Source organism: Mytilus galloprovincialis, chromosome 14, assembly GCF_965363235.1.
Source record: "Mytilus galloprovincialis chromosome 14, xbMytGall1.hap1.1, whole genome shotgun sequence".
NCBI classification, from domain to species: domain Eukaryota; kingdom Metazoa; phylum Mollusca; class Bivalvia; order Mytilida; family Mytilidae; genus Mytilus; species Mytilus galloprovincialis.
In genome coordinates, this window is record NC_134851.1 from 60,058,059 (window position 1) to 60,085,947 (window position 27,889).

Genomic DNA, 27,889 nt, shown 5'->3' on the forward strand with positions numbered 1-27,889 from the left:
TGTTCTTAGTGTTCTATATATTGCTTAATTACTATATAGTGTGCTTAGTGTAATATATAGTGTTCTTAGTGTTCTATATATTGCTTAATTACTATATAGTGTGCTTAGTGTACTATATATTAACTACAGTGTGCTTAATGTACTATATATTAACTACAGTGTGCTTAGTGTGTTATACTGTGCTTAGTGTACTATATAGTGTCCTTATTGTACTATATAGTGTGCTTATCGTGATATTTAGTGTTCTAAATAGTGTGCGTAGTGTACTATGTAGTGAGCTAAGTGTACTATATAGTGTGCTCAGTGTACTATATATTAACTACAGTGTGCATAGTGTGCTACATGTATATAGTATGCTAAGTGTAGTAAAACCTGTTCCTTTATATATGGATCAGAAAAATGTAATATTATCGAAAAGGTTCATCTAAAATTTTGTAAGTTGCTCCTAAATCTGAAAGCCTCCACTCCCAACTGTAGGATATCAGTGAGTAGGACGTTTTCCACTTGCTATTGGTGTACAATTAAGGATGATATCCTATTGGTCTAAATTAGTTATGGGAAAGTAGTCAAAGTATTATTGTTTTATTTATAAGCTACTGTACCACTCCAGGCGCGTAGCTGCCTATACGCTTACACGCAGTTGCGTGCACATCGATTCGACATGCAAAAAAAATAATTTATAAATTGAATGTTAAAGGAAACACCTATGTTGTCACTTTTTTAATTGATGAAATATCATTAGATAACGGCATTTGGTTTCAAAATAAAAGTTTTATGGGAGATTATGACAAAATCGGACAGTAACTTGTATCTTTTGCAAGATTTGAATTTGTAATACTCAGTCTAAGACATGTAGTTTTGGAGCACATTATACAGTGTACGGTTCATCAATTTGGAATGAGATGTACCAATCGTCATTAGAATATAATATGCTGAGGCGATGTGGTCGACAGACTACCGGAACCAATCACCCTGCAAACACGCCAAAACAGTATTGGAAAGTCTCATTATTTTTGCGTTCATAGACCATATGATAAGGAAACTGGGGAGTGGAGTCGCGTCTAGTATTATCAGAAAATCGCTTCTTTGCGCTGTATCTGCTTCATTGTGTTGTAGGAAATATAACAAATCTCAACATTGTCTGAAACATACGAAACTGACCTGGCATGTAATTTTGACGAATTCAATTGGGAGGTCGCTCGATGCCGAACTCGTACGCTGGTTTGTAAAATCTTGCGAGTGCTACCATGGAGATCAATCAGTAGTATGTTGAAAACAAATGTACGATCAACAATGAACAACGACAGTTACTAGCATTACTGCATATTCATCCGGGATTTCAGTGTGAATATTGACAAAGTAATAGAGAAGTTTGTTTCTGCCTAGACCCGAAGAGCAGATTTTGGACAATTTTGAGTAAATTCTGTATCAGAAATATGTGTTGTTTATGTATTACTCTATTTAGAAGATTTATTAAAAGTTTTACATTCATTCATTCATAAAGTCCTACCTAGCTCCTCTTTTAACCGTCCTATGACCGAAAACCGAAAAAAAAAATCTGCATAAAAGGGTCCCAAAAGCATTGACCGTGCGCACATTTGAAGAATGAAGCACTACCGCGCTTCATTCAAAATGTACTTCGGTCAATGCTTTTACACCCCAAAGAAGTTACAAAAAGAAGCATTCAATTCTTAAGTAACGCTTTATAAAAACAAAAATTTAATCGATACATACATGTAGTCATGTACATACATTAATACTTTTACATATAAATATACTAGTCAAACGTAACATCAAGAAGTTTGAAATCCAGTTTATTATAAAATATAATAAATAGGAAAAAAAAAAATTATCAAATGTTAAACATTTCGGGACGTCGGGATTTCGGGATTGACCCTTTCGGGATCCGGGATTTCTTTTTTTTTTAATTTCGGGATGTCGGGAATTAATATTTCTTAAATTCGGGACGTCGGGATTTCATGCTTAAAGCCCGGGATTTCGGGGTCACGACACCTCAGATCCCCTCTCTTAAAAGAATCTGACAAAATCGGGAAAGTGAGAAAATAGTTACATGGTGTTGAACATAGGGGTATAATCTGTTGAAAATAAGAACAAAAGTCGGTAATTTATTTCGAAGATAAGAATTAAGTTTTCAAATATCTGCAAAGGCATTCAAGATTTTAAGCCCACCAAGGATAGTTTAAAATTTAAATTTGAATTCTCGGGTGAAAATACGATTTTTGAAATAACATTTCATCAATGTTTTTAATAAGAAAATATTAACTATCTGTAAATATTAGACCAATTATCTTTTCATTGAACTAAAATGGAAAAAGAAATGGAAACTGTCGAGATCTAATTAAATGATGTCTCCCTTGTATCTGTTACCCATTAGAGAATAGGAACCAAATCAAATTCGCGGTAGTTTCGAAAGTCCGTTTTCATTTCACCATTCAAAAAATTTATTAAACATGCCATAGGTTACAATAAAAAAAGTCAAACCGAACATCAGTTAAGACGCTTGCACCATTCTAAAAATGTATTAAAGATGTTCGGTTTGTGGTTTGTGAGCTAACGCTCAGGATAAAATTCGAATATCACGGCCCAGGCCATGTGTAAATTTCCAATAATCTATGGCTTAATAGACTATCTGTAGTTCTTAATTTAGGAAGAAATCCAAATTGTTCCTGTCTAAATTTGTTTCCCATATATTTAATTATTCTGTTATTTAAAATTGAACTAAATATTTTGGCAATAGCATTTATAAGAGATATTCCTCTGTAGTTATTTTGGTCTTTGGAATCTCCCGACTTAAATATTGGCACTAATAGAAAAATATTACCATGTTTCAGGGGAATATCCTGAATCAAGAACAAGGTTATATACTTTTGTGTAGCATTTAATAGTTACTGGACTACAATATTTAATCACCTCATTTACAATGGAGTCTGGTCTAGGGGATTTTTCATTTTAAGGGATTTTATAACTTTATTTACTTCTGATACTGTTATTGGACTTTCAGTTATTTAAAGGAAAACGGTACAAATGGTTCAAAATGACGGTGGGCATGAATAACATAGACAAGCTCCGTTGAAAGTTGGTCATGAAACTTATTGGCTTTAATTTTTAAAACAGGATAATAAAGTACTAACACAACATATAACTGTTTTATCCAGGTTTTTATCATAAAAAGTGATAAATTCAGAAAATGTTAATATTGTTGCATATGGCAGAATAAATACAGTGAAACCTGGCTAAACCGAATCCTGCTTAAACCGAAAACCTGTATAAACCAAACATTTTCTAAAGCACCGTCATATCAAATTGTATGCGTTGTGAACCTGATAAAACCGAACTTCAGCCAAAACCGAACACAATCTTAAGTCCCGAAGAGGTTCGGTTTAAACAGGTTTCACTGTAGTACCGTTTTCCCTTGAGAAAAGTATATCTGCATTTGTTCTCTGAAATTACAATTTTACAGGTACCTTTTGTGCGCTTACGAATTAGTTTCACTGTGTCACCAATTAAGAAGCTTTTCAGGGTCAAGTTGTTTTGGGCGTATGACATTTGCGCCGATTTTGAAAATTTTCATTCTTTCATTTGCGCCGATTTCATTTTTTCATTTGCGCCGATTTTGTATTTTTTCCTAATTGGATTTACAGGTAAGTTACAGGTAAGTTCACACTTTTACATTGGCTGAGCACAGAGTATAAGGACAAATCAAGTGACATTGCAATTGGTAAATGGCTATCCCAATGTTTCGGGTTACCATTCCTTTCCTTAAATGAAATCAATGACTTTTCTTCACGTTTGACATTGTCTGACGCTCTTTCTGATGACAAATGTCATACATTCTTAGACCACGTACAAGTACACATTCCATAACGGTCAAACAATTCGTGATAGCGTCCATAAAACTAACGAAGAAGGATTTCAACTTCACCGTTTGGAACTCTTGGTTTAATAGCTTCCTTGTGACAAAATGCGAACTCTAGAAATGCCCTCACCAGTACGTATGCCAGACAAAGAAAAGATGGCCTTCGTTATCGACAATTACGCCAAATATAGAAGAGACGAAATCATAAGAAAGGAATATATTAGATGTGTTGCCTATACATACATCGATTTATGATTTGAATGTATTCCGTTTTTATGGATTTGAATGCTGTACATATATTTTTAATTCGTCATTTTAGTATAAACAAAGTGCTTTTATCTTAGATTTTCACTTCTTGATTTTAAGCAGGAGACAACAGTTATATACATGTTATGATTGACAATTCATAACATATGTACAACTGGCTAACGGAAGAGGTCTTTAATGATAAATGAAAATAACATTACTGGGATGGAGAGTTGTCTCATTGGCACTCATACCACATCTTCTTATATCATTTCACCTGTAATTTACCTGTAAAAAAATCGGCGCAAATGAAAAAAAAAATCGGCGCAAATGAAAGAAAAAATCGGCGCAAATGAAATGCAGATCGGCGCAAATGCAAAACGCCGGTTGTTTTCTGACACCGCAAACATTAATCCTTTCAGAATTCACAAACACAGGCATATAATAATTGTCTCGTATTTTTTCTCTATATACATTAATATTAAGATATATGAGGAAGAAATCGGAGACAAGTGCCTGTGCTTAGAAACTAGTGTGTCACCAATTAAGAATTTTTTTCATGGTCGAGATGTTTTATTTTCTGACACAGCAGATATTTACCCTTTTCGTACTAAAAAAGCAGTTTGTCACTAAGGAGGTCAAAATTCTTGTCATTACAGATCTAATTGTTTGTGTTTATTTTCCCAATAATATTTTGATGACATACACGCATATATATATAACTCGTCTAAACATAAACCCAACAATGTTAGATCTGTAAATTTGCTTTCGCAAATATATATATATTCTGTATATACAACTCGTCTAAACATCAACCCAACAATGTTAGATCTGTAAATTCGCTTTCGCAAATTTTTGGTTATTCCCTCGCCGGGATTCGAACCCATGCTACTGTGATATCGTGACACCAAATCGCCTGCACTGCAGCCGTCCCGCTAGACCACACGACCACCTGGGCTCTCAAAAAAAGAGCTATATATAAAAACAAGTCAGTTGTTGACATGATACGGTCGTCGAGTTTCACAATAAATATAGGAAGATGTGGTGTGAGTGCCAATGAGACGACAACTCTTTATAGGTGATCAATGTACGGCCTTCAACACGGAGCCTTGGCTCACACTTAACAACAAGCTACAGTGAAAGCTGTTTACACCGAACCTCTTTGGGACTTAAGATTTTGTTCGGTTTTGGCCGAAGTTCGATTTTATCAGGTTCACAACGCACATAATTTGATATGACGGTTCTCACGAACATGTTTGGTTTATACAGGTTTTCGGTTTAGACAGGTTTCACTGTACCTGGCGTTACAGGATCTTATTAGTTGAACAAAATCTTTCTTTTTCATTCCATAGAAAAGAAAACGGAAACGGGTACTGCACCAAAGAGACAATAATACGGCCATTTTTAGGAGTGGAAATTTGAGAATGCCAGACTGTCTATATAACTGTTTTAAAAAAATCCAGAGCCCGTAATATCTTCGAACATGAGCTGAGCGGAACCAAACATTTGAAAATTAAGTGCAGCTAATTGGAGTCTTAACTTTATGACCAACTTTAAGATATGTCCTAAGTTCGGACTATTGTGTGAACCCCTCCTTGGACATGTCTTAGTCCTAAAACAGCTTTGTTCTGTTTTATTGATTGAGTTAAGCCTTCCAATTGATATTTTATCGTGTTTTTTTTCTATGTTGTGATATTATACTAACTATTGTATTAACAAAATCTTAAGTTTTAAAGAGGTTCGGTGTAAACAGGTCTTTATTAACTTGGTACACTTAGGTTAAGGGAAATAACTTTAAAATTCATCAGTACGTTTGTGTCAACCAATTGCATGAATATGTTATAAGCTTCTTGAATATATAGATAGTTTCCAATCCGTTTCAGATAAATGCTTAAAAAATCATTGATGGGCTTTGCTCATTATCAAAGGTTGTATGGTGACCTATAGTTGTTAATTTCTGTGTCATAATGATATTTCTTCCCTTGTGACTTTTATAAATACATTACATTTAGCTGATTTAAAGAGTTATCTCCCTGAACCAAGGTCTACGACCTTAAGGTCAACATTGAGTTTAATCAGTGAATTTGAATTTGACAGCGAATGCCTCTTAAATAATAAGAAAGTGCATTAAACGAATCATGAAAAAATATTGTTAGTCGTTTAAACAAGAGTCGGTATTGTTTTCCTCTGGGAAACTATGGTATATAAAAAGTTGCTTTCCTGCATAAAGACCTCTTAACCTCGAGCCGGTAACAATTGACATATCTGCAAAGTGGACAAAACTTTGATTTATTGTGTCGAGGGCAAAACATATTCGTACCAAATGACATATCTTCAAAGTGCCACTTTACGTGACCATATATTTGATGCATTGCATCAATGCAGAAAAAATAATTTTCGTGTATAAGAAGTACACTTCACCTCGTTTCAAATGACATTTATCTGAAAAGTGGACATAGGCTTTAATTCAATTCATCAGTGCAGAAAAAAAGTGTATCCATGCAGTTGTAAAAGTCCTCTTAACCTCGTTAAACAGGACATATCTTCAAAGTGCCACTTTACGTGCATTGCATCAAGTGCAGAATTATTTTTTTTCGTGTATGAGAAGTACACTTCACCTCGTTTTAAATGACATATATCTGAAAAGTGGACATAGGCTTTAAATCACTTCATCAGTGCAGAACAAATGTATTTAGTTTAAAACACCGCTTAACCTCATTACTACGAGTTATACATATCTGCAAAGTGCCACTTTTAATGGACATATCTACTTGATGTATCGCATTATGCAGAAAAAATAATATTCCAGTAAAAACTTTTCTTAACCTCGTTAAAATGACATATCTGAAAAGTCGTCGCCCCAGGCCAAAAAAAATGTACTCGTGTAAAATTCCTCTTTACTCTCATTACATAATAAACCCACTTTATTCACCGCACTCATTTATTTATTGTTTTCGTCTTGTCAAATTAGCTGACCAGGTTATATCTAATGTTATACAGTGAAACCTGTTTTCACCGAACCTCTTTGGGACTTAAGATTTTGTTCGATTTAGGCCGAAGTTCGGTTTTATCAGGTTCGTAAGCACATAATTAGATATGACGGTTCTCACGAACATGTTTGGTTTATATAGGTTCTCGGTTTATACAGGATTAGGTATAGTCAGGTTTCACTGTACCATCTTACTGCCTTACATTCTTTTCACGTACAATTTACAATAAAGCTGACCCTGTCCAGTATAAATATTATTGGTTCTTGAAAACTGGTTTATTATTTCAGAAGAATACTTCTCAGTGCTCTAGGAGTATATCTATATATATCTTGTATTTTAGTGCTTTCTCCTAAAATAATGCTCTTACCACTAAGAACACGGCCAAGTAATACGGACTTTCTTAATGGGCTTTGCTCATTGTTGAGAGCCGTTCCTGTAATTGTTTCTATGTTAGTCTTATAATCTTTTTATTTCAATACAGGCTTATATCAGGCTTATACATTATTTATGTATGTGCCTGTCCCAAGTCAGGAGCCTGTTATCCAGTGCTTGTCGTTTGTTTATGTGTTACATACTTGTTTTTCGTTCATTTTTTCTATATGAATAAGGCCGTTAGTTTTCTCATTTGAATTGTTTTACATTGTCTTATCGGGGCCTTTTATAGCTGACTATGCGGTATTGGCTTTGCTCATTGTTGAAGGCCGTACGGTGACCTATAGTTGTTAATGTCGGTGTCATTTTGGTCTCTTGTGGACAGTTGTCTCATTGGCAATCATACCACATCTTCTTTTTATATTATAATCAAGTACTGTATACCATATGTTCGTGTTGTTCACATAAGACTCAGTGGCGCTTAAGTAAAAGCAATGTATACATATGACTGTTTGACTCATGATAACTTAGAATTCTAAAAAGTTGGGTGTTATATGGATAAGCGGCATAAATACAAGAGGATAAAATCCGTACTGTTTTGAGAGTTTTTAACATTTTATGATCAGTGAAGTCTCAGAAAATGGCAAGTTCACTGCATGGTTCTTGATGTCTCATTGCCAGGTTAGTATTTTACATGAACCATATGTTGATTTGAGTATCCTTTTGGCGCACTTGAGATCACGCCCGTTCATAATAGGGTTCCAGGAATTCAGTCTTTTTTATATAGATTAGACCGGTGGTTTCCCGTTTGAATGGTTTTACACTAGTAATTTTGGGACCCTTTATAGCTTCAGTGGCGGATCCAGGGGAGGGGTTCCGGGGGTTGGAACCCCCCCCCTTTTTTTTGGCCGATCAATGCATTTGAATGGGAGCATATAGTTGGAACCCCCCCCCCCCCTCCCCCCTTTACTCTGGGTTGGGAACCCCCCCTTTTTAAAATGGCTGGATCCGCCACTGAGCTTGTTGTTCGGTGTGAGCCAAGGCACCGTGTTGAAGGCCGTACATTGACCTATAATTGTTTAGCCATGGCCTTGTCAGTTTAATTTCGACTTATGAGTTTGAAGGTCCATTGGTATCTATCTCTGTGTTATGTCCTCCAATGTCGAATGGTGATTGTTTTTTTTTTATTAAGATCGAACGCGTATTTCTTGCTAATTTGAAAAAAAACCATTTAAATCTAACTTGTTTTAAAGTCTGACTTTATTACTTTTTTAAAAAAAAGACGTAACTACCACGCATGTGAACAATAATATAACCGTTAAAACTTAGTTTACAAAATAATTCTCGTTTTACTTTTGAAACTGTATATCAATTTAAATTGTTCACGGACAATAGAAAAGTCATAGAGTATAGCGTTTTGAACTTTTGTTGACCTACATTTCGATCTATCCACTGTTTTAGGTCGGAGCTAATGCTGGTTGAACTTAGGTAAGTGACTCTTCTTTATAAACAATTCCGTCATCTCTTTATAAAATTTTGAGTTTTTGTTCATATTTTCTATGCCTTGTTGTATATTTCCTAAACTAAAATATTGCATTGACTATGAGGTTTGTTTTTGTAAGATCTGACCAATCAATTGTTTTGTAATTGAACATAATAATACGATTGCTCACATTCAGTGGCAGATCCCGCTGCCCCCCCCCCCCCCCCCCCTCTCCTAAAACCGCCTCTGACATTCCCTATTGGTTAATTATTGTTTGCCTTTTGTCTAAGGGCACTCATTTTATGTAGATTCAGGTTAAATTTTGTGCATATTCAGAACGAAAAAAAATGATAACAGCTAGTAACTTATTCAGTAAGCATACCTAAGACATCTATTGTATATAATTCGTTTCATTTCGGTAAATTTGAAGGAAAAAAAATATTATAAAACATTGACATTTTGAATTTCCTTTACTTATTTTCAGTGTATGCATGTTTATTCATCTAATATGGAATATACTAAGCTGACAAATTTTAGTAATTAGAAGTTACTTATAATTAGTTAAATTTAAATCAAATGAATGTAAGAAGCTCATTCAAACCCAACTGAATTATGCTCCTTCTGTGTCACAGACTTTAAAGTGAGGTCGTGTAATCATGTTTATGTAATATTCCAGGTCCAATTACAGATGGTCTGGCTGGGGGTCATTCATTCTGAAAGATTTTAATTTTTATGTCATTTTTCTATACGGTTCATGTTTTTTGTCAATTATTTTCTATATTTAATACTCTAGCTATTGTTCTCCTTTCAATATTTTTTCTGTATTCTTAATTGTTCGTCCATTTTTCTGTAGATTTTTTCCATTTTCTTTTCTGTAATCTCATCGGGTCCCTCATTACTACAATATAAACAGGTCTAATGTCAAAAAATTTAACAAGGAAAATAACTTATTATTGAGCAAATGAATTGACCGAAACAGCAGCTGGTCAGAATTTCTATTCATGACTCAAAATAACATAATCTAAATATGAATGGACTTCGTCCTGGTCAAGGCTCTTTGTGTGAAAGTCGCTGTTAATAACAATTGAATGGCTCTGTTGTTGTTGTAACTCCTTTGGAATAGATTTTATTTTAAAGTAAATATTTACCGATTGACCTACTTTATTAATTTAATGACAAAATATTTGTAAGACACAGAAGAATAGATATAATGTATAATTATTATAGCTATCCCTCATTATATTTGGATTTTGCAGGACCATTCATTTTTGACGATTTATAGAACTCATACAGGCTACCAATTTACATATTTTTTAAATGATTGATTGATATTTTCTGAACGTCCAGTGGCAAATTGTTCGTGCATGTTTAGGACGAGAACATAAAAATCATAGATACATCATATATGGAGGTATAGGTCCTGTAGTGGAGACCGCCTAGGATACAAAGCTCGGGAATCTGAACTGCCACTTGCAAATGAGGGTATATTGGATAGAGACAGACATTTTGCTTTGCAGCAGGCCAAAAAACTAAACAGTGGCGGATCCAGAAATTTTCATAAGTGGGGGCCCACTGACTGACCTAAGAGAGGGCCCGCTCCAGTCACGCTTCAGTGATTCCCTATATAAGCAACCATTTTTTTTCCCAAAAAAGGGGGGGGCGGCCCCCCCCCCCCCCCCCCCAAATCCGCCTCTGCTCAAAGAGTTGTAGAAAAATGTCATGATATGAAGAGAGCATGTCACTCTCTTCGTAGATGAGAAATTGGATTTAATTCAATGAATAGATAACATCTGTTTCTTTTAATCGAGGGCTGACTAGCCAGTCAAGGTCGTTAAAAACTTTTATCATTCTTTGTCATATTGTCTTGTATTTTCCTAAAACTTTTCAATAGAATTGATAGTTGTCGATAGGTTATAAACAAGCATGAGGTATGTAAAAATATACCAGAAGTTTGTTTGGTGGTATACATGCACAAACATATGATTTGAGTACACGCGTACACTTGTTTATATTTAAATTTTTGTCATTTTGGTATTTTAAACATGCTCCACTTTTTTTCATATCTATAATACTAAAATTACGAGGTCCAATGTGTCAGCCGTCATCACGTAAAAACGACGAATCAAAGAATTCAACTTTATATATAACTAATATAGTACTAAGGTGTAGATTAAAAATTACACCACTCCAGGCCCTTTTGTTTTCCACGTAATTAATATTGCCAATAATTAAGAAGTTCCGGGTCGAGTCCGATACCGATACCAATAGTATATTCACCTGTTACCTATTACCTTATCTGTACGTTCCGCATCTGACAGGCGCACCAACAAACGGTGTATTCAGGATTAATATGCTGTATACACGGGTCATAATCACAGGGTTGACACTACTAAATTGTCGAATTGTTACCTATTGTAATGGGCATGAGGTTAAACAGCGAATCAAAGAATTCAACTTTATTTATAACTAATATAGGACAATGCTGTTGATTAAAAAATACTCCATTCCAAGATAATTAATATAAGCCACTCAATACATTGTCATGATATGGGATACCGATGACACGTCTGTAGTATAAAAGGAGTAAGTCCGGTAAGGACCGATTTTGGCCTCAAATTTCAGGTTCATCTGACGAAAGATTTTGACCACTTTTTAAACACTTAAGTGTCTATTTCATTTGAATTAATTAGTTTATGTGAAAGATTTTAACTGATTTAGTTAATAAAAACGACCCGACTCAAGCTCAAATATGAAAAATCTACCAAATATGACAAACAAATGTCACTTTTCAGATGGTTTTTGTCAAAAATGAAAGTGGCCGCATCCGTGTTTATCTTCAATCTTTATATATGTTATGTATTATTATAAAATACAACTTACATTTTAATATTAAGGATGAACACGAATGCAGCCACTTTCGTTTCACACGAAAACCGTCTAAAATTTAACTAAAATGCTAGAATTGTGAAGATTTCAGTACTTTAGCATGACTTAATGGTGCTAATACCCGCAGAAGCATTCTACTGTACAATAAATAACTAAAAGTTTACATTTTAACAATTTTGTAAAACTGCTATATTTTGGGGCCAAAAAGGGGTCTTACTGGACCTACTCCTTTCTGGTGTGTCTGCAGGACAGTTTTCCCGTTGAGTTTGTCGACCGCACCGTCTAGGTATTGAGGGCTCTACAGCGACGGTCTTTGCAAGTTCTTCGGTCTCTGCAAACCATTCACTAAACCGTTCGTCGATAGTTTGGCGTACATCGTTTAGAGCTTCTTTGACAACTGAGACAGATTTATAAGCTGCTACGATGTCTAAAGTCCGTCCCTGAGGTTTTGTGCTCAAGCCTCTGGTGAACGCCATACAGTTTTTCAGTACGACTAGTGTAATCAAAAATTGAAAGTTAGTTATTGAGGCATGTAATGTTGAGGACTCGGATGACGTCTCTCTGTTGAAATTTCGCGACGACATCATTTCGATTAAAGATGCTTCAATAGCGGAATATAAGTCTTAGACAAAAAAAAACCTCAAACGCATTGTGTATTGACATTTTAATTACATGTATACTGGTGAAACGCATTGATCCATTATATTCTATCATTGTGACACCTCCAGGTATCCAGGTAATCCATAACTAATTAGTGCGATGAAAAGATTAATCTTAAGTGTTAATTTGTTAATTAGCTAGTTATTGAAAAAATAGACACTTTAAAAAAAAATTGAGGTTCGTCATGGGGGTGGTCCGGTGCGCCGTGGGACCACCCCCTGGATCCGCCTCTGATTACCATAATTGATAAGTTCCAGTTCGAGGGTTCAAACAGAAAGATTTGAAAGCAGAGAAAACTGTGTATCTTAGCATGACTTTTATATCAGATGACAATACTAATACTAAAATAATGCTTGCGCATAGTTATATACTTTAATTCAGTCACGGACCTGCGATATCACGGGTGTGTTCTAGTGATTTGAAAAAAAACACGAATGTTTGAACTTTTGTGACTATTGTTTTGTTGGTGGGTTTTTTTTTTTTGTGGGGGGTGGGGGGGGGGGGATTGCACCTTTCATTGACAATTACCTTTTCTTTTCATTGGGTTTTTTCCCGTTTTTTTATTGAATAAAGCGCTTCGGACGCATATAATAAAAAAAAAGCGTCATTATTCATTATCTGCTATTGATGGACGTTCCTAATTGATAATATTATCAAATCATAAAATTTAAAATTAAACATCAAAACATTGTAACTGTAAGCTGTCAAAATTAGTTTTCAAATATAAACAGATCTCATTCACGATATACATGATGTATGATGTTTAGGGAGCTACCATTTGATTTTTAGGGGGTGAAATTTGTTAAAAAATAGGCAGGACAGGAGTTTTTAGTTAAAAAAAAAAAGGGCAGGATGAGACACTTGCAAAAAAAAGTCAGGATGAAAATTTAGGTAAAAAAAGGCAGGATGACAATTTTGATAAATAAAAAGGCAGGACAGAATTTTTCATCCTAGCCCCCCTAAAAATCAAATGGTAGCTCCCTTACTTTTTCTAGCTATAGCAAAGCCTACATCTGTCAAATCAGGATAAAATAATTAAACAAACATGAAAATGGTAAACCGATTTTAATTTCACATATTAAAGCCTAGGAATACACAGATACGTTCACTGTTCAAGAGCTTATAAATCCGAATTAACAGATTTGACTGTTATATAGTTTGATTCTATTTGGAACTTACTTTTAAATTTCAGAGGGGTAAGTGATCGTTAGTCAACAAACAAACAAAATTGATCATCTCTTAGTTGTTATCCAGTGGCGGATCCAGGAGGGAGGGTTCCGGAGGTTGGAACCCCCCTTTTTTTGGACGATCAATGCATTTGAATGGGGACATATAGTTGGAACCCCCCTTTGTCCTGGGTTGGGACCCCCCCCCCTTTCAAATGGCTGGATCCGACACTGCTGTCTGTCTCTATTTGAAACAAATGGTCTTGCTGAACCAGGAAAAAATACAAAATACACAAATAACAAGTAGACAATATCCATCAAAGGCAAACAACAGTGATCGAGCAATCCACAACACAAAACTTGAGGTTAAGTTAACGAAAGGCGAAAAATACTATACAGAAGGACATTCACACTCATTAGTCGAAAATATACTCACACAGGCAAAAGAAGGTTCCTATGTAAGGGTTTCTTTCTTCCATGTCCGCTTTTCTTCCTCACTGTAAAGACTGGGATAGTGGAGTTCGTTTGATCAAATATGCCGTAACTGTCATTCTCCCATTTATCAGATACTTGTACTTGTACTTGTATCTTTAGCTTGTACTTACATGGCTAAAAATGAAAAACACAAACAGACAAACAGACTAACAATAGTACACAAAACACAACATAGAAAACTAAAGATTAAGCAACACGAACCCCACCAAAAACTAGGTGTGATCTCATGTGCTCCGGAAGGGTAAGCAGATCCTGCTCCACATGTGACACCCGCCGTTAATTGAAAATTCATGTAATCCGCTGATCTACTCTCTCTTATAAAGATATTATTATTAATAATAGTACTATAACATGCAGGCTAACAAACACGGGGCGCTCCGGAGGAGTAAACTGTTGCTGCTGCACTACTCTAGTGACACCTGTTGTTCTCTATTTGTTTTTAAGGGTCATATCACAATGCCCAGACTAGGTGTCATATATATAACCCAACAGAAATTATATTGGCGTCCGGCGTCCGTCGTCGTCCGTCGTCGTTAACTTTTACAAAAATCTTCTCCTCTGAAACTACTGGGCCAAATTGAACCAAACTTGGCCACAATCATCATTGGGGTATCCAGTTTAAAAATGTGTGGCTTGACCCGGTCAACCAACCAAGATGGCCGCCACGGCTAAAAATGGAACATAGGGGTAAAATGCAGGTTTTGGCTTATAACTCAAAAACCAAAGCATTTAGAGGACGTGGAGTAAAAATGTTTATAAGGTCAAGATCTATCTGCCCTGAAATTTTCAGATGAATCGGTCAACCCGTTGTTGGGTTGCTGCCCCTGAATTGGTAATTTTGAGGAAATTTTGCTGTTTTTGGTTATTATCTTGAATATTATTATAGATAGAGATAAACTGTAAACAGCAATAATGTTCATCAAAGTAAGGTATACAAATAAGTCAACATGACCGAAATGGTCAGTTGACCCCTTTAGGAGTTATTGCCCTTTATAGTCAATTTTTAACCATTTTTCGTAAATCTTAGTTATCTTTTACAAAAATCTTCTCCTCTGAAACTACTGGGCAAAATTAATTCAAACTTGGCCACAATCATCTTTGAGGTACCTTGTTTGAAAAATGTGTCCGATGACCTGGCCATCCAACTAAGATGGCCACCACGGCTAAAAATAGAACAGGGGTAAAATGTAGTTTTTTGCTTATAACTCTGAAACCAAATCATTTAGAGGAAATCTGACAATGAGTTAAATTGTTAATAAAGTCAATATATATCTGCCCTGAAATATTCAAATGAATTGGACAACCGGTTGTTGGGTTGCTGCCCTCCAATTGGTAATTTTAAAGAAATTTTGCTGTTTTTGGTTATTATCTTGAATACTATTATAGATAGCGATAAACTGTAAACAGCGATAATGTTCATCAAAGTAAGATCTACAAATAAGTCAACATGATCTAAATGGTCAATTGACCCCTTATGGAGTTATTGCCCTTTATAGTCAATTTTTAACAATTTTCATTAATTTGGTAAATTTATGTAAATTTTTACCAAATATTTTTCTCTGTTACTAATGGGCAAAGTTCATTATAGATATAATTGTAAGAAGCAAGAACGTTCAGTAAAGTAAGAACTTCAAACACATCACCATCACCAAAATACAATTTTGTCATGAATCCATTTGTGTCCTTTGTTTAATATGCACATAGACCAAGGTGAGCGACACAGGCTCTTTAGAGCCTCTAGTTTGTTAAAATGACTACTTTGTGATATCGACAGGGAAGATTTTTAACAGTACATTTCTAACATTTGTTATAATTTTAAAAACTTATCCAAATTTGTATGGCTCTTGACGCAAGAAAATGTATCTCTTATGGGGAAAAATGGGCTATTATATATATTTGTGACTGTTAAATTAATGAGATCAGGTATGAATATTGACACTTAGTCTAGAAAATAATTTGAGAATGAATGCATATGATAAAATTTTATTCTTTTATTCACAATATATATATATATTGTTGATGGCTCTGATTCTAAACAATGCTTATAAACTCAATATATACAGTGAAACCTGTTTAAACCGAACCTCTTCGGATTCAGGACTTTTAAAGATTTTGTTCTGTTTTGGCCGACATTATGTTTTATCAGGTTCACAATTTATACACGTGGTATGACGGTGTTTAAGAACATATTTGGTTTCTACAGGTTTTCGGTTTATGCAGGATTCGGTTTAGCCAGGTTTCACTATATTTATGCTGAGTTCACACGTAATTCAAAATGCGAATTAATGCGAAACGTTTCACGTCCTAACGTCAATTCTAATTCGAATTACAATGCGCCTTAAATTCGCTTTACTGTCCAAACGACGTTTACTTTTAATTCGTTTTAACAAAAACGTATTTCTAATTCAAATTGGGCAATTCGAATTAGCCAATTCGGATCAATTCGAATTAAAAAAGGAAGAGTGTGGGAACGCGATAAGCGAATTCGATTCGCATTCGATTCGAATTCATTCGAATTAAATGTCCGTGTGAACGAGGCATTACATGTGCATAGTGATGTTTATTACTGTAATTACCAATCATGTCAATCAATTGTATCAGATTTTTTCCCCTTTATGGGCCCTGTAATTTGGGAAATAAAATAAAATTAAATATCCGGGTCATGAAAATAAAAATGTCTAATTCATGTAGATAGACTTCATGCGGTCATCTAAAGAATATCAAATTATTTTAAGTTCAAGTCTAAAATTGGATTTCTATACAAATATACTTTTTAAAAGGAATTCGACAGTTGACGTCTCACATTTCGTATCATTATTTTCTTTTAAGGATGTCTTCTGAATTGAATGAATATTTGGAATCGGTATTAACAGACCTAGGAGGCTTAGGGCGGTACCAGTTTATATTAACACTAGTAGTCCTTGGGAGTAAAGCAACAGTAGCATGGAGTGTTTTAATGATGGCTTTTGGTGGAGTTATGCCTGACTGGTCATGCGAGTGGCATACAGAATCAAGAGAACCATTTAAGTCTAATGTCACGTTTGATAAGAAATGTAGTTTAGAGAATACAACAGAGAAATTAGATTGTGTATCAAGAAAATTTGACGAATCGATGAACACCATTGTATCTGAGGTATGAATATATAGTGAAACCTGTTTAAACATGTTAAACCTAACCTCTTCGGGACTAAAGATATTTTTCGGTTTTGGCCAATTTTCGATTTTATCGGGTTCACATGTTCAAGAACATGTTTGGTTTATACAGGTTTCGTGTTCGTGTTTTATATGTTCCAAATGTGGTAACAACAATCCCCATACCCTTTTCATAAATTTGACCTACTGAACTATACTGTAAACCAACTTATTTTCGCGAGCGATTTAATTTCGCGACTTTCGCGAGTAAAAAAATAACGCGAATATTTAAAACCTGGATCATTCCTTATTAAACTTTATCAAGTTAGTCAGAAAATAGCGAAATAAAATAGTCGCGAAGTGGCCTAGAAAGGGTAAAACGCGAAATAAAATATCCGCGAAAATAAATTGGTTTACAGTACTTATTACTAGGTTTGTAAATACATTACACGACGGGTGCCACATGAGGAGCAAGATTTGCTTACCCGCCCTGGTCACCTGAGATACCCCCTAGTTTTAGGTGGGGTTCGTGAAGCTTAGTGTTTAATTTTCTCTGTTGTGTTTTGTGTACTATTGTTTTTGTCATTTTTTTCTTTCTTTTTAGTCATGGCGATGTCTGTTTATTTTCGACATAAGAGTTTGAATGTCCCTCTGTTATCTTTCGCCTTTCTTTGCTCAAAGTCAAAATGAACTCTTAAACTTAAGATTGCAGCTCCGTCAGTCAAGTTTGTTATGGATGTAATTACTGTTCATACAAACTATTATTTGAAAATAAAGACATGTTCAAAATTATGATGGTCAGCAACTGAAACTTATGGTTTATATGATTATTTCATCAACTCATATCATATTTCATGTTTGATTGAGTTAAGCCATTTCAATTGATATTTTATAGTTTTTATATTTTGTGGTGTTACACTATTGTTTCAAATAAGGGTGAAGGTTGGTACCTGTTGAAATGTGTAAATCCGTTGCATTTGTTTGCTCCTTTTGAATGGTTTTGCACTTGTAATTTTAGGGATCTTTATAGCTTGCTGTTCGGTGTGAGCCAAGGCTCCATGTTAAAGACAGTACTTTGACCTATAATGGTTTACTTTTATAAATTGTGACTTACATGGAGAATTGTCTCATTGGCATTCATACCACCTCTTCTTATATCTATTGAGCTGGGTTTTTTTTATTACCTACATTGTAGGTGTTTAATGTAATAATCGTTCTACTTTTTATCCTATAATTGGTCTTCTATTGGAAACACATTAAGAATGTTCGCTTGTCATGTTTTGGAATTTTTGTCAGATTTTCGAAAATCTCTTGTTTTATCCATTTGAATGTCTTAAAAAAATTTGCCCATTGACCCCCATTTTTCTTTTTATAAATCTTTTACTTGTACAATTATAAGCCATTTGTAAAAGTCTTAAAAAATATTATTTATTTTTTAATAGTTTTTGAGAACTTTAACTTGTCAATGTTAAGACTATGAAAAAACAAAAGAGAACATTTTCCCGCCTAAATTTCAATGGCTTATATCTCAAAAACAAGCACATTGACCTTTATTTTTTTTTTTTTTTTTTTTTTTTCCTTTTTTGCTTTCTTAATTAATCCCCTATCAATATATACTAGTCTTATGGAAAGTTATTTATTTTGAAACTGAGTAGCGTACTTCCTTAATGTATCTTTATCTTTATGTTATATTGCAGTGGGATCTAGTATGTGACCAATATTGGATCGTCTCTTCTATTACAACAATACAGATGTTTGGACTACTTATTGGCGCATTCGTTTCCGGTCATGTAGGTGATTTGTACGGACGAAAAAAGACGTATTACATATCAATATTAATACTTCTTGTTTTCAATGTGGTCGGAGCCTTTTCTACAAGTTGGCACATGTTTGCTGTCGTACGATTCCTTGTGGGGGTAGGGTGTGGATGGTACTTAACTATAGATATTACTTATCTGGCTGAATTAATACCTATCAAATATAGATCCGTTATTCTATCCTTACCAGTGTGGCCGATTGGCGCCATGTCAAATGGACTTATGTGCTATTTCTTACATGATTGGAAATATATACAAATTGCTGCTGCAGTATGTTGTCTCCCGTGGTTTCTAGGAATATTGTAAGTTTGCCCAGAAAATTTGCAAAAACGAAGAAAAATGTATTAACGCCAAAGTGAACTTAATTAAACTTTATTTATAGTATTATTAAATCAAGTTTACAATGATATACAAAAAGATGCAAGTATTCACTAAAATTATCATTTGTTAACCAGATATCTCCCTTAAATTCTGTAAGAACATGCATACATTTACCTCAAGTATAAAAAGAAATCGTCAAGCAGGAGCGCACACTAGTTACCCATTCGAATGCCAACATTGTTATCAGAAGTGACATCGGTATAATTTCTTTTGAATTATCAAATATAATGGTTCACCTGTGCTTTCATAAGTTTGGCTTATGCAGATGACATAAGACTGAGACTGAATTTTTATATTGTATTTTTATTTCTATCGATTTCTTTGGACAGGTGCATATCTGTGTTGTGGTAACAGTCCACAAAACACAGAAAATAAAGATTGAGAAAGAAAATCTTCAAATAAGAAGTCATTCGTTCACGCTAAGCTAAAGAAACGAATAGAATTATATTCCAAACAAAAATAAAGAAACTTTTCACAGATACCAGGCTTAAATGTTCGTACGCTAGACGGTCTTTTCAAAACTTTCGTGTACAAAAAAACTCGTCAGTGACGCTCGATTCAAAAACGTTAAAAAGACCAAATGAAATTCGAAGTTGAAGAGCATTGACGACGTCAAATTCCGAAAGTTTGTCAAAAACTCTATTTCTGGAGTAGAAAATCCTTCTTATTTCGAAAATTAAAAACAAATCTATTTGTAGCTTTATAACAGAGAGTTACCGATGGCTTATATCACATGGAAGAATCGAGGAAGCTTACGAAGTGATGATAAAAATAGCGAAAATGAATGGTAGATCCCCGCCGAATAAGCAGAAATTAATTGATATGGTAAACCTCAATGAACACGTGACAAAGGAGAAAAAATATACTTTAATAGACATCTTGAGGAATAAGCATCTATTAAAAGTCACGGCATTGCTGTCTTTCACATGGTATGTATATCATATCGATATATATCAGCCTCTTGTTTGTTCATTATCTGATTGAAATGTAGCTCTTCGTTTACAAGGATCCGACTACACTCACTAGTAAGTATTACCTTAGCCAATAACATTTTAACTTATTATTACATGAGACAATGCTATTTCAGCTAATCATTAAATTAGCCAATAAAATCGCAGCTAATTATTACATTAGCCAATGAAATTTCAGCTTATTATTACCTTAGTATATATATTATTTTAGTTTGAATAAATCTGGAGTGTGTCATTGGTAAAAAAAAAATGTACATACATAGATGTGGTGATCTCAAAAAACACGTTTAACTCCGCCGCAATTTTGCGCCTGTCCCAAGTCAGGAGCCTCTGGCCTTTGTTAATCTTGTATGGTTTTTAATTTTAGTTTATTGTGAATAATTCAGAGTTAAGTATGACGTCCATTATCACTGAACTAGTATAGATATTTGTTTAGGGGCAAGATGAAGGACACCTCCGGGTGCGGCAGTTTCTCGCTGCATTGAAGACATATTTGTGACCCTATGCTGTTGTCTGATCTATGGTCGAGTTGTTGTCTCTTTGACACATTTCCCGTTTCCATTTTCCATTTTATTATATTCTTATAAAAACAAATAACACTGAAAATACCGAACTTCAAAGACAATTCAAACTGGAAAATTCCTGTATCAAATTGACAAAATAAAAAGATCAAACACATTAAACTAGTACAGGCATTTCTTTATGAAGAAAATAGTATCAATGAAACCGGATTATATAGCTAGCTACACCTCTTACTGCATGTTACAACACGTGTTTCTGGAATTACATCGTTATGAAAAATAAGAAGACAAATATAAAGTATACTTTGGTGAGCACAAAAAAAAACACTAGAGAATTGATTGTTTATAGTATGTTAGTATGTTTTGCTGTTACTGCTGAGCCAGGGTGAAGGTTGCTGGGAGGCATGAGAAAATGCTACAACAAACGTGTTTAAATCTGTCAAATTCTTTATGTGTCTGTCCCAAGTCATGGGCCTGGAAATCAGCTGTTTTCTTTTGTTGCTGTATAATAACCTTTTCTGTGCTTCGTTTATTGTATTGTACATACCTCAGACTGTTAAGTTACTAATTTGATAAGTTTTACATTTGTCATGTCTGGGCCTTTTTATCTTGAACTATGCTTGCTAAGGGACGACATCAAAAGTTCAATGTAGGACAAAAAACTTTATTCACATAGTTGTTTCACTGACACCACCCGCAAACCCCGCCCCTTTATGATTAATTTGGGAAAAATTGATTTACCAATAAGGATATATTATGTAAAAATCGATTTTAGATATACAAAATTTGTAGAATTTTAACCCCCACCCCAAACTATTTGATTTAAGTTTTTTTTTATCCTACATCGATCTTTTGATGTCGTCCCTAACATCTACATTATTGGTCTTAGATAGACAGTTGCCTCAATGATAATCATAGGTCACATATATAATTCTTACATGGATGTTATTCTTATGTCAATAATATAGCGTTTTTTCTGACCATTTTTTATGTATTGCCTACCACATTTCTTGATACTAAATCTTTACTAAACGCATCTATAAAAACTTGGTTTTTCATTTTTTTTTCGGAAAGTTCTTTATCAAATGGCAATATCAAAAGCTTGAACACATCAATCCTTTTTAGTCATTCATTGTTTTTCTGTGGTTAATATGTCGGGCATACATGTACTAAAAGTTCATAAAATAACGTGATGCAGCTACCTCTCAAGAATTTTCCTAGAGAAAAGAAATGGCAATGCCGTAAAAATTGCTTGCTAGATCCGCGAAATCTTTCCATAAGCTTCCGAAGCGTAAAAAGTGTGACTTATTTTACCATTATTTACTGTGATACATTTTGTTGTTTTTTTTATGTATAGATATGAGCTTATTATATAACATGCATTACCGTAGTGTCATGGTAGTGTTCCCACACATTGAAGATAATGTAGTTAGAATATTTCTTCATTTCTCATAGATAGATGTCTGTACGCACACAATATTAGTATAATATATGTTTTATATATTCACGCAGGGTTTCCTGTGGATACGGGTTTTATGCAATCTCGTTCGGTGTTGCCCAGCTGTCTGGCAATCTCTACCTCAATATGGCTCTGCTTGGTCTCATGGAGTCCACATCATTTGTTGTGTGTTATTTCGCAAACTGGTAAGAATAAAAAGACTATTAGAGCTATTTTCCTAATGCATGTAGTTTAAAGATTTGGTTGGTTTGCTTGTTCTGTATGTATAACTGTTTGCACAAGCATTTTAGTTAGTTTTACAATTACAAGCAGGTGGGGGTTCAGCTTGTATAATGTTATTGAATGAAGGAGAACACATTTCAACACAAAAAGCAAGCAAGCGAACGAAATGCCCTCGCCGCAGCAGCAGAGGGGGCCGCTGATAACGTGATAAATACATGTCTAAATATCTATACGTCAGTCCGTCCGACAGTCCGTCCGTACGTACGTACGTCCCAATTTTGGTTTCCGTTCTCTTACTTTAGTTGGTCTCCAAATGTAATGAAACTTACACTCAGTGCTTATTACCACAAAACACCGATCAGGTTGGAATTTGGGTTGCTTTACTTTAACTCTTCTTGCCCCTCATAACGTTACAAGCTTGGACTTCATATTTTTAAATAAACTTTCTTTTAATCATAGGTTTTGTTAGGTTTTTTTGTTTTAAAGTCTTACTAGGCCTGGTGCGAAATCTACGGCTCCGCCTTTATCACACTCCAAAACCGCAGCACATTTTATCAATACATTTTGTGGTCGATATATACTGGTTATCTTTACTTTTCAGCATTGGAAGAAAGAAATCATCTTTTGTGTTCTTTTTGTTATCTGGTATAACTGGTATAACTGTCGGAATCGTTCAATTCCTAGGTATGTATTTTTTTTTTTATATAGATTAGACCGTTGGGTTCCCCATTTGAATGGTTTTACACTAGTAATTTTTATAGCTGGGGCTCTTTATAGCTTGCTATTCAATGTGAGTCAAGGCTCCGTGTTGAAGACCGTGCTTTGACCTATAATGGTTTACTTTTATAAATTGTGACTTGGATGGAGAGTTGTCTCATTGGCCCTCATACCATATCTTATGCCTAGGGATATGCAAACATTGGAGCTACACATTAGATTTGATACAATGCGTATTAGATAAATTACATACGAGTATTTAATCATTCGTTGCAGGTGCATATATTCTAATGAATAGCAATTTTTAAATAGATATAAAAAAAAATCAAAACTGATTCAGTTTTTATTTTTTTTTTATTTCAACGCCTTTCTCAATATGTTGAGGATTTTCAATTTGTTTGATTTTTTTTTTTTTTTTAATTTCGCTCCTTTTCTTTTGCAGATTTATCTAATGAGGGTGCTTTGATAAATGGTTTAGCGTTAACATGTAAATTGTGTGTTGCGTGTGGCTGGATGGCGTTGATAATATTTACGTCTGAGTTATATCCCACCGTTGTGAGGTAAATGTAGAAAGCTCTTCAAGGAGGCTTAGTCAGAAAAAAAAATGTTTATAACGCGATCACTCGTATTATTTTTTCTTCTTCAAACTTTCACCTTAAGGTATGTTAGAATTTGCATTCAGTATATTTTTTTCATCAAATTATGGATCGAAATTTTTTTTAGAAAAAAAAAAACTAATCTAACCGCTTCCCCTCCCCCATGAAGTGAAATGGTCGTTCCCCAGTTGAGTTATCTTTTTCATGTCAGTTTACATTAATAAATAAATATGTCTATAGGATATGCGTCATTTAGACAGCAACCCACACCAACAAATGACTAAAATACATTTACACAGTAACGTACATTTCTGGTTTTCGAGATCCTAAACAATGGCTATTCAACAAATTATATGAGGTAACTATGGTCAGTTTGCGATACCATCAATGATGAAATAACCTTGTTATTTAAATTCTGAAACGATGAGTGTTTTTTAACTTTTCGACGTCCCTAATTTATCTTATTATTATTGGTGCATGTTAATTTCAGTTGGCGCAAAATAGTAAAACAAATGACTCGCCATGTTACGTTCGGTGCTATCCAGACGGGTAAGAAGATCCTGTTCCACATATGGCACCCGTCATTTTGCTCATGTTATTACAAACTCGTTAAATTACCAAATTCGGAAGTTACATTCGTGAAAATGGAACAGGATTGTAGTAACGACATGCGTTATGGGTCTGCCCCTTTAATGAACAGATTGAACTGTGCTAAATCTTCAAGTAACAAACCGCACTTTATAATCAAATATTTACATTTTCACAGAAATATAGGTTTTGGATTCAATAATACCATGTCACGTGTTGGTTCTATGATAGCACCTCAATTAATATTTGCAGTAAGTATGATTTAACAATATTTCTATATATTCCAGCTGGCGCTATGTTACTAGTATGCTTTCCTTTTTTTCATTGCTTCTATTTAAGAATTGAATGCTTCTTTTTATTACTCCATTCACTGGCGGATCTAGAAATTTTCATAAGTGGGGCCCACTGACAGCCCGGGCCCCCTGTCCCCCTAAATCCGCCTCTGCCATTGGGGTATAAAAGCGTATTAAGTTACAAAAATAAGCCTTCAGTACTTATAATTACATTTTTAGCTCACGTGGCCAGAAGGGCCAAAGTGAGCTTATGCCATCACTTGGCGTCCGTCGTCTGTCGTCGTCTGTCGTCGTAAACTATTTCAAGAATCTTCTCCTCTGAAACTACTAAGCCAAATACTTCCAAACTTTAACTGAATGTTCCTTAGGGTATCTAGTTTATAAATTGTATCCGAAGTTTTGAGCATTTAGAGCAAATCTGACATGGGGTTAAATTGTTTATCAGGTCAAGATCTATCTGCACCGAAATTTTCAGATGGATTGGACAACCCATTGTTGGGTTGCTGTCCCTGAATTGGTAATTATCTTAGTAATCTTTTACAAAAATATTCTCCTCTGAAACTACTGGGCCAAATTAATCCAAACTTGGCCACAATCATCTTTTGGGTATCTAGTTTAAAAAATGTGTCGGGTGACCCGGCCATCCAAACAAGATGGCTGCCACGGCTAAAGTAGAACATAGGGGTAAAATGTCAAAAACCAAAGCATTAAGATCAAATCTGACTTTGGTTGAATTGTTTATCAGGTCAAAATTTATCTGCCCTGAAATATTCAGATGGATCGGACGACACGTTGCTAGGTTGCTGCCCCTGAATTGGTAATTTTAAGGAAATTTTGCAGTTTTTAGCTCACCTTTCCTAAAAGGAAATGTGAGCTTTTCTCATCACTTTGCGTCCGTCGTCGTCGTCTGTCGTCGTTAACAATTTTTCAAACATCTTCTTCTCTGAAACTACTGAATGGATTTGGATGAAACTTAGCATGATTGTTCCTTAGATTATCCTGCACAAAGTTTGTGCTTCGATTTTTGATCCATCAAAAAACATGGCCGCCGTTACTTAAAATAGAACATAGGGGTCAAATGCAGTTTGGCTTATATCTCAAAAACAAAAGCATTTAAAGCAAATCTGACATGGGGTAAACATGTTCATTAGGTCAAGATCTATCAGCCCTGAAATTTTCAGATGAATCAAACAACCCATTGTTGGGTTGCTGCCATTTAATTGGTAATTTTAAGGAAATTTTGCAGTTATTGGTCATTATCTTGAATATTATTATAGATAAAGATAAACTGTAAACAGCAAAAATGATCAGCAAAGTAAGATCTACAAAATTGTCAATTGACCCCTTAAGGGGTTATTGTCCTTTAATGACAATTTTTCACAATTTGTTGCTAACTTTAAAAAATCTTCTCCTCTAAAACTACTCAACCAAATTCAACCAAACTTCATTTGAATGATCAGTAGGGTGTATAAAATAAAGTTTGTGTTTTATTTTCTATTTCGTCAAAAAACATGGCCGAAGGCATTGTTTACCAGGTGAGCGATTCAGGCTCTTGAGAGCCTCTTGTTTAGATACGATCATGAAAATACGATTTCTATCAAGTTTTTCTTTAATTTACTTGTGCACTTTATTGTGGGACCTCGTCACGTGTTATCTTCATTGAGTAATGAATGTTAATATCAGAAGGACGCGAAATTGCTGTTAGCCAATCAAAACAACTGTATGATAATGAAACATACATCTAACGTAAAAACTATGTATTTCAAATTTTAATTCAAAAATAATTGCCGTTTCTTTCTCTTCCGTGTATTACTAGGCTTGTAACCAAATTTCATGCATCAATATTTTCTTTTTTTTTCAGAGCTATCGTATACCAGGGATAATGTTCTTATTGCTTGGCGGTTTGTTCATCATGTCAGCTTTTTGTCTTCTTCTGTTAAAAGAAACGAACAATCTCGCATTGAAAAATACGATAAATGATTTTTCGCTTCCAGTCAAACAAAACGAATCATTGAAAACGGTAGATGAAAGTGAAACTCTGTTTTCTGAAAAATGTAAATGAGAAAGAAACTCTAATGTAGCCAACTCGAATAATTCTGAGCCCTCGAACGGCCAATAGCCTATCGAGAAATTTAGCAATCAGTGATTAGTCGGAGATCGGCGGAATATAACGACTGACATTATTCGGGTTACGATACAGTTATCATCAGAAGTGTTCCGAATACCTTTTATCTATTATTCTTGTGCATTCGTTTTCATTTTGTCCACTTTAAATGTATGTATATGTATTCGTGTTAGTTTCTAACGTTTTATCAAAATAAAAATCACGTTTTTTTTATATATATATTTTTTCCAAGCCATATAAGCGCTGGAGGAAAGTACGGGAATCTAATACTAGTATACCGCCATGACTAAAAGAGTAATAGTTGTGTAATACATTTATGATGTTGTCGAATTGCCTTTTCATTATTATTGTTATAAACAGGTGAGACATGAAAGGTTAATAAGGTTTCCATTGACAACATACAGTCAACCCTATATTATAAAAAAGACCGTGGGACCTGAGTGCAACGACCTTATAATATATAAAGACGTTACGCGCGATGTTCGTGCTTATAATCGTAACAGACGTTATCGCTAAATTCGGACGTTTTTCATGATTTAGACGCTACAAAAATACTTCTAGAATAAGTAAAGTTAATGTACCTGTCTGGTTAGGGGAAGGGTTGGGATCTCGCTAACATGTTTAACCTCGCCACACTATGTATGTATGTGCTTGTCCCAAGTCAGGAGCCCGTAATTCAGTGGTTGTCGGTTGTTTATGTGTTACATATTTGTATTTCGTTCATTTTAGATAAAATACGGCTCTTAGTTTTACCGTTTGAATTGTTTAACGTTGTCATTGTGGGGCCTTTTATAGCTGACTATGGATCATGGGCTTTACTCATTGTTGAAGGCCGTATGATGACCTATAATTGTTAATGTCTGTGTTATTTTGGTCTCTTGTGGAGAGTTAA

General features: G+C 34.6%; 1 protein-coding gene and 1 long non-coding RNA gene across 2 annotated transcripts in view; one reads left to right on the forward strand and one right to left on the reverse strand.

Annotated features, from left to right (window-relative positions):
• LOC143058974 (uncharacterized) overlaps positions 1-27,889 on the reverse strand; it is a 399,737-nt gene that overhangs the window by 357,665 nt on the left and 14,183 nt on the right. The gene's annotated exons all lie outside the window — the stretch shown is intronic.
• LOC143058971 (solute carrier family 22 member 15-like) lies at positions 8,882-27,096 on the forward strand. Its single transcript, XM_076232453.1, has 9 exons — positions 8,882-8,973; positions 17,005-17,308; positions 19,005-19,426; positions 20,204-20,434; positions 22,510-22,641; positions 23,280-23,362; positions 23,838-23,955; positions 24,758-24,830; positions 26,734-27,096. Exons 1-9 carry the CDS (start codon positions 8,957-8,959, stop codon positions 26,932-26,934), a joined length of 1,581 nt encoding a protein of 526 aa, XP_076088568.1. The 5' UTR covers positions 8,882-8,956; the 3' UTR covers positions 26,935-27,096.